The following is a 7,595-nucleotide window of genomic DNA, read 5'->3' as shown; positions in this document are numbered from 1 at the left end:
AAGTTGATCAAGTTGACCTTGATCTCTATAGACAGACCATGAAGTTTCTGCCTTTTTTTTTTTTTTTTTTTTTTTTTTTGGTTCTTTTATTCGGGAGCTGGGGACCCGAACCAGGGCCTTGCGCTTCCTAGGCAAGCGCTCTACCACTGAGCTAAATCCCCAGCCCCTGCCTGTTTCTTGAATACCGGGACTACAGGCTAAAAATAACCTTTTTGTTTTGCTGCCTCTCTATACTGCCTGCCCAGAACTCATTATGTAGACCAGGCTAGCCTGAAACTCAGCGATCCACCTCTGCATCCTGAGTGCTACAATGGAACGTGTGCACCACCACGGCTGGCCCGACTAATGCCGTTTGTAACAGTTCTGCAACACCCATTGTCACAAAATGTACAGTTCGGGGGTTTTAGTCTTCAGGGCTTCTTGTCTTAGTTTGCGTTATTGCTATGAGGAAACACCGTGATGAAAGAGCAGGTCGGAGGCGGGATGGATTTATTTGGTTTACACTGAAGGAAGTCAGAGCAGGAACCTGGAAGCGGGAGCTGACACAGAGGTGATGGAGGGGTGCTGCTAACAGGCTTGCTCCTCATGGCTTGCTCAGCCTGCTTTCCTCTACAGCCCTGGAGTGGTACCACCCACAAGGGGCTGGGCCCTCCGCCATCAGTTAGTAATTATAACACAGCTCACAGCAGGGTCTTATGGAGGCATTTTCCCAACCGAGTTTCCTTCCCTCCTTTTAGATAACTCTAACTCATGTCAAGTTGACATGAAACTAACCAGCAGTTTTCACCATTGCAAAAGAAAAGTCTGTGCACATTGGAAGCAACCCTCCCTTCCACAACCCCTGCCCTGATACCTACTATGCTTGTTCGGTCCATGGACTCCTTTTGTGAACATCCCTGTATCCACAGTATCCAGTGCTATGGGTATGGGGTTGTTGTAGGTCCCATTTTTACGGATAAGAAAGTCAAGGCCCAGGGCCCCTCAAGGAAGGATTAACTTTTTCTTTTTTAGCCTAATGTCTAGGGTTTCCCAAGAACTCAGCTGCATGGAAAGGGGTGGAAATGCAGAAGAGGAGGGAAGAGATGAGGGAAATGCCTGTTTCCTTACACCAAACAGGTCATTCTCTCAAGAGGGCCTGACGAGGAGCTGAGGGCACTTCTTTTCTGCCTGGTCTGTCGCCAGGACAAAGCAAACATTGCCTCTCCTAAGAGGATACTTGGGCAGGCAGATGAGAACAGGGCCCATTCGGGGACTTGGACATCAAGTGCGCTGAGGGTAGCAGATGGAGCATGTAGTAGAAACCTAGTCCTACTTACAAGAGGCTGAGGGGCTTTGTGCAAATGACTCTGCCTTGTCTGAGCTTCTGAAAGTCCATGTGAGACAGGTACCCACCCTCAGTACCCAGGGCTGGCCATGAGCCCTGGTAAGTTCAGGAAGATAAATCCATCACAGTTCTGGAAACCACACATGCCACCTCAAAGAACCAAAGCCCAGGGAGGCTGGAGGTTGGCAAAGGCTACAGCATCAGAAGCTTGGGACACAGCCAGAGTTGGACTCCCTGACCCCTGGAAGCCTCTCTCCTCAACAGGATTTAATAATCCTTTCTGGCTCCCGGAGAGCTGGGAGACCAGACCTGCAGTTATCAGAGCCCTCTGGGCCTCAGACAGGCCAACCAGACAGGCTCCTACCCCAACCTCCCTTCCCAGCCCAGGGGCTCTCACCCTGGCCCCTTTCATCTTGGGCCTAATTAGCCAGGCGCCCCACCCCAAAGCTTCTTGAACAGTAGTCATCACTCCCAATTTATAGATGGGGAAACTGAGGCACCTAGAGGGAAGTGGTTTAGAGCTGTCGCCTGTGAGTCAGCTGTGGTGCCAGAACCCAGAGAAGCCGAAGCCGAGGCCAGGTCTTCTAGCTGGTCTTGCTCTATCCTGCCCCCCCCCTTCTCCCGCGCCGTCTTCATCCTCTCTTCTACTTCCCCTGTTCTGGTGTCCCAGGCAACCGTCCTTTTAGGACTCTACCTCACCACTCTCATATGCAGCCAGGTCAGTATAGCGGCCAGAAGCTAGCAATGGGGGCTTAGGTGTTTCACCTTCAAAGTGACTAGCAGGAGGCTTTATAGGACTGTGAGCATGAGATTTAGACTCCAGAAGGTCTGTGCCCCCGGAAACTAGCAGGCCAGTGGGCACCCTCAGCTTGGAACTCCTGAGCCACAAGCCCAGATGCAGCCCTCTGGACTCCGGTAGGCAGTGTGTATGTACTACTTGGCCCCAGGTATCTGGCAGCCCAGCCGTTGTCTTCTCAAGCCTTGGTTTTTCCGTTCATATTAGGTGTGTTACGAGCTGAGTGACCCTCCAGGCCCCGCCAACACGCACTCCCAGAGTCAGACTCCCGTTGTTTTTCGGCTTTGCGGCATCTTAAGACCCCGCCCCGCACGCTGTACTCTAGCCCGCCCGACCCCTGTTGGCAATCCGTGCGACTTAGGGCAAAGGTCAACAGCTACCATCCGGTTGCGACCCTGGCGCCGGCTCCTCACCCCCAAGCAGAGCGAGGTGTCCCCCCCGACGCCCGGTCAGCTTTGAGGACGCCAAGCCAAGCCCTGCGGCGCCGGTTTGACCGGTCCCGCAGTGACCCACGCCTTGCTCTTCCTGCTCTGCCCAGGGACTCCGCCTCGCGCGCCTCCCAGCGGCCGACCGAAGACCCGCACTCAAGCAGCCCGGCTGTAGCGTGCGGTCCCGCGACCCGGGCGGGACGACTGGAGGACGCGCTGGCCATCTTCCCGATCTGCCCAAGCCGCTGTTCTGCTCCAGGGCCTGGGAACGCAGTTCAATCCGGGAGCGGACCCGGAGCCCGGCCCTCCAAACTCCGCCCCTGCCCGTGCCTGCGGCGGTTTCGGGGCAGGGGGCCTGCACGGCGAGACAGTTACTCAGACCTGGCGAAACCAGCGAGTCGGCACCTGCCGGCCTGGCGGGCGTGGCAGGCGGAGGCTCCGTTACGCCCCGCCCCTGGGCTCGCCCCGTCCCGGCCGCCCACGCGCCGCGCGCCCCGCCCGCCCGCGCCGCCAGCCTGCCAGCCCGGAAGGAGCCGACCGAGCGCCTGCGGCAGCTGGCTCAAGCGGTGAGAGAGGCCGACCCGTTACCACGGGCGCCAGGGACCCGAGCGACGCTGTGGTTTCGATGCCCTTCGTAGGCGGAAGGCTTAATGAGCTCTCAGCACGCACCTCCCGGGCACCCCCACCCGGATCGCTGCGGGTCCTATCCTGTAGAGGCCTGAGCTGTTGCTTCCGGCATCATCTCCGAAGCCTCCAGATTTCATCTTGGGACCTGGGCATTGGGGGGAGGGGGTGGCGTCTCTGCTGGGGTCTGCAAGACGGCCCTAGGGTGACAGCCGCCCCTCAGGGAAGGCAGAGGACTTGGGCGCCCTCTAGCGGCCGTAAAGGCCTGCGCTTCTTCGCCTCGGTGTCTATGACCGAAGGATCTGCTCCTTCTTTCCGCAGAGATTAAGTGGATGACTGACCATGGGTCCCCTGAGTCGAGAAGCCTGGGCCCAGCGCCTGGGGGCTTTCCGAGCCAGCCCATCCGCCTTTCTGGCAGGTGCCGAAGGTGAGGATTTGGGTCACGACCTGTTGAGTGACCTAAGGAGTGAAAAGCTAAGCGAGCTGACCAAGGTAGGTCCTGCCCGCGTGCCTTGCCATGGTCCACATGGTTACTTCATACTACTGCGTGCTGAATTTAATGAGTTCCTCTTAAATCCTCCCTCTCAGGTTTCCTTACTGACACTGAGCTTGGAGTACTCTGACAAACTTTGGCCTGATGCCCTTGCCGCGGAGGCTGCTGCCACCTCCTTGTTGGACACGCTTGTCCTCCTGCCCTCAAAACCTTCAGCTCTCCGGAGGCTCCTGTTGTTAGCAGCCACTACAGCCCTGGCATCAGGTGGTGCTCTCGGACCCACTTCGGAAGCTTCCAGCCGGCTCCTGCCCTTACTTCTTGGCTTAGCTTCTGGCCAAGACATGGGTCGAAGCTTTGGAACCACCTCAGAGCAGCGCCATCTACAGGCCACAGCGTGTGAATGCCTTCGAGAACTTGAGCGCTGTAAGCCTGGGTTGCTGGCCGGCGCCCTGGGGGTGCTGCGGAGCCTCCTAGGGCAAAAGGGTCCCATCCAGCCTGTCAGCCTGCTTCTCGCCCTTGTTCTGCATAACACCTTGGTGGTACAGTCCAGGTCTGGGGCTGGCCTGCAAGGCCTGCTTGTGGCTAAGGACTCCTCCCCTGGGAGTTGTCCCTGGGACTGGACACTGGCTGAAGAATGGGATGTCCATCTTAAGCCCCAGGCACACGGCTGGCCCACAGCTGGGGAGGAGGAACGTGACTTTCCAATTCTGGATCCCAGCCCTGAGGACACGCGAGAGCTGAAGGCTGCGGTGGCCCAGCTTCTGGACACTTCCTATCTGCTCACTCCCGTGGCTCAGGCCCAACTTGTGTGGCTGTTGGGCTGGGCCCTTCGGGGTCTTCGGGGACAGCCACCAGTGCTTTTCAAGCCACAGCTAGTTCGGCTGCTGGGCACAGCACAGCTGACACTGTTACACTCAGTTCTATCTCTCAAGGCAGCCTTCGGTGAGGCCCTGTTCACTGCTCAGGATGAAGCGCTCCTGCTCCGTAGGCTCACCTTGGTAGCACAACACCCAGCCTTACCCTCGCCCACACACCTCTTTTACCTGCACTGCATCCTGAGCTTCCCTGAGAATTGTCCATTAGGTCCAGAAGGGGAAGAGGCTGCCCCACTGCTGTTGGGGCCCCAGTTACGCCGGGGCCTCATGCCCAGTCTCCTTCATGACCCTATGGTCCTCCTGGCCCGCCTGCATTTGCTGTGCCTGCTTTGTGCTGATGATGAGGAAGAGGAGAAAGGCCAGCTTCAGGGCCCACAGTGGTTCCTGCAGGAGCTGCTGGCCGGTCTTCAGCAGAGGGCAGCCCTGGATGGCGGTCCCCGAGCCTTGGCCACTCTCTGTTTCCAGGCCTCATACCTCGTTACCAGCTGCCTGACCAGACAGCCCACAGTCCGGACATCTCTGGTCCATGGGCTGGCCCAACTGTACCGAGCCCGACCTTCCCTGGCTCCCCACTTTGTGGACCTCTTAGATGAGGTAAGCCCTGAGCTGAGAGAGCCCCTCAGGGAGGTGCTGCTACGAGAGGTGGTAGCCAGGCCAGGCGAGAACGAAGCACTTCGCTGGCACCTGCAGATGCTGGCAAAGGTGGCAGAGGGAGCCACTCAGAGTGCCATCCTTGGCTTTCTACAGGCTGCAGCCATACACTGCACCGACTGGGGCCTACACCAGGCCCTACTGCGGGTGTGCCGTGCTCTGCTCCGGACGGGTGGGGGAGAGGGGCTGGCAGACCTGCTGCAGGAACTGGCCAGACAGCTGGAGAACGCTGATGGGCGGGACCATGCCCGACTGTACTATGTCCTCTTGTCCCATCTGTCAAGTTCTAAGTTGGGGATGGCACTGGGCCCCTCACTGGCTGCCCCTGCGCTGGCCTCGTCACTGATGGCTGAGAACCAGGGCTTCGCATCAGCACTGATGGTGCAGGAGACCTCAGCTCCAATTCAGTTGAGTGTGGGGCCTCAGAAGGCCAAAGGCCCACTCCCGGTGCTGCATCTGCAGGTGCAGGCGCTGGATACTCCTGTGTACTCTCTGGAGCTGCGCTTCCGTGTAGAAGGACAACTGTACGAGCCTGTAGAGGCTGTCCACATACCCTCTGTGCGTCCAGGACAACCTGCCCATCCTCTGCACCTGCCTTTGCAGCCCCGTAGCCCAGCCCCCGCCCGCCTGCATGTCCGGGCCCTTTACACCACACCGGCCGGCCTCACGTGCCATGCCCACCTACCACCCCTGTCTGTGAACTTTGCTGACCTCTTCCTGCCTTTCCCCCAGCTCCCCAAGGGCTCTGAGTTGTGTTTCTTTGATGAGCTCTGGAACTCCTGCCTGCCAAAGGGTGTAGAAAGTCGTGTGTGGTGTCCACTTGGGCCACAGGGCCTGGAGGCCTTGGTGTCCCAACACCTAGAGCCCTTTGTCGTGGTGGCGCAGCCCCCTACCACCTACCTCATAGCTGTCCGCCTGCCCCCTCACTCCATGCTGCTGCTGCGCCTGGAGAAAGCTCAGGTGGACGGTGTGCCTGTGGCCCTCAGGACTGATGACTGGGCCGTGCTGCCCCTGGTGGGGGACTACCTCCGTGGGCTTGCAGCCCACTGAGCAATGCCAGGTGAGACTGCACTTGTGGCTGGTGAGAGCCTGCCAAAGGAGCACGTTCTTGTAGCTGCTGCCCCATAAACGCCCATTCACTGACAACTCTTGCTGGCTTGTTTTCTTTTGGACCCCTGTTAGGAGCAAGCTACAGACTTCCATAATTCTTGCCCAGATAGTCCGAACATGTTTCTCACTGGGTCTGACTTGGCCTAAGAGCCCTGTGCAACTAATCATGAAGGCTGGAGCTTGACGTTGGGCCTCCCAACTCTGCTCCAGCTGAGCTCACACGGTGAGCGAGCAGCCTGGAACAGGGGTGACTACGTAGCCCCTTCCTGGGTAGAGCTGGTTGGACCTAACTGTACAGGGTGTGCCAGAAAGGGTCAGTTCTGAGCAGATGGAGGGCCCACATGATCTAGTTCAAAACAACCCCCCAAACTTAGCTTTTAATGGCAGCCCTTAGGAGATCCAGTCTGCTTAGGAATCTCCTCAGATTCCTTGTTCTCAGGCAGGTGTTGGTGGTACACCTTCCTCCCAATACTTGGAAGGCAGAGGCAGGTGGATTGATTGCTGCGTTTGATGCCAGCCTGGCCTACAGAGTGAGTTCTAGGACAGCCAGAGCTACACAGAAACCCTGTCTCAAAAACAAAGAACTTGAGAACGTCTCCAGGTCCTTTCTCCAAATGCGCAAGACACCGAGGACGCAGATACATCACTGTTGGCAGGCACCAGGCTGGTATTCCACACATAATTACCTCATGTCATCCTTGAAACATTGCTGCAGGTCTCCCCCCACAGCCGAGGAAGTAGCCAGCTGAAGGAGTTAAGTGACTTCCTGAGGTCAGGCTGGGAGGGAGTAGGATTTGGTCACCCCATGGCAGGTCACCATTGCCTCACTCAGCAGAGCTCTGCAGTAGCCACAGTCCCCAGCCCTCAGCCGTGAGAAGACCCCAGCAGGACACACAGACACAGTCCCCAGCCCTCAGCCCCGAGAAGACCCCAGCAGGATGCACAGGAGAAGCTATTGGTTACCGCTGAGTGATAGAATGACCTTGGGCCTCCGTTGTTCTGGGGAGGGGATTTTTTTTGGGGGGGGCACCCCTGATCTTACAGGGTTTCTTACAAGTCAGTCTAGGAGAGAACGAGAAAAGGCTTGGGCCAGTTTGTGGCAAAAGGCCAGGTTCTGGTGCGAGCTGTGGCGATGAGTTATTCCTGTTGAGTAATTTTACACTCCAGAGGTTGGCATCTACAACAGGCCAAAGAAGAAAATTCCATTCAAGTCTAGCTAGTGAGCCAGAGAGTGGACTGGAGTTGCTTCCAAGAGTTTGGTCACTCAGATCTAGCTGTGTCACTAAAAAGGCTG

The 7,595-nt window shown here is 57.6% G+C and overlaps 1 protein-coding gene across 1 annotated transcript; it reads left to right on the top strand.

Moving 5' to 3' along the window:
- Positions 1–3,040: 3,040 nt before the first annotated feature.
- Ap5b1 (adaptor related protein complex 5 subunit beta 1) lies at positions 3,041–6,337 on the top strand. The gene is made up of 3 exons (XM_032891132.1): positions 3,041–3,114; positions 3,494–3,664; positions 3,761–6,337. The coding sequence occupies exons 2-3, from the start codon at positions 3,515–3,517 to the stop codon at positions 6,239–6,241; spliced, it is 2,631 nt and encodes an 876-aa protein (XP_032747023.1). The 5' UTR covers positions 3,041–3,114; positions 3,494–3,514; the 3' UTR covers positions 6,242–6,337.
- Positions 6,338–7,595: the final 1,258 nt, after the last annotated feature.

Source organism: Rattus rattus, chromosome 2 (assembly GCF_011064425.1).
Source record: "Rattus rattus isolate New Zealand chromosome 2, Rrattus_CSIRO_v1, whole genome shotgun sequence".
NCBI lineage: Eukaryota > Metazoa > Chordata > Mammalia > Rodentia > Muridae > Rattus > Rattus rattus.
Note: the sequence above shows the minus strand (reverse complement) of the source record. Positions and strands in the feature narration are given on the sequence as shown.

What these genes read in the sequence shown, in the direction of transcription:
- Ap5b1 (XM_032891132.1), top strand. Translation starts at nt 3,515, where the DNA reads ATGGGTCCCCTGAGTCGAGAAGCCTGGGCCCAGCGCCTGGGGGCTTTC. An exon ending in AGCTAAGCGAGCTGACCAAG is followed by an intron (nt 3,665 to 3,760) that starts GTAGGTCCTGCC and finishes CCTCCCTCTCAG; the next exon opens with GTTTCCTTACTGACACTGAG.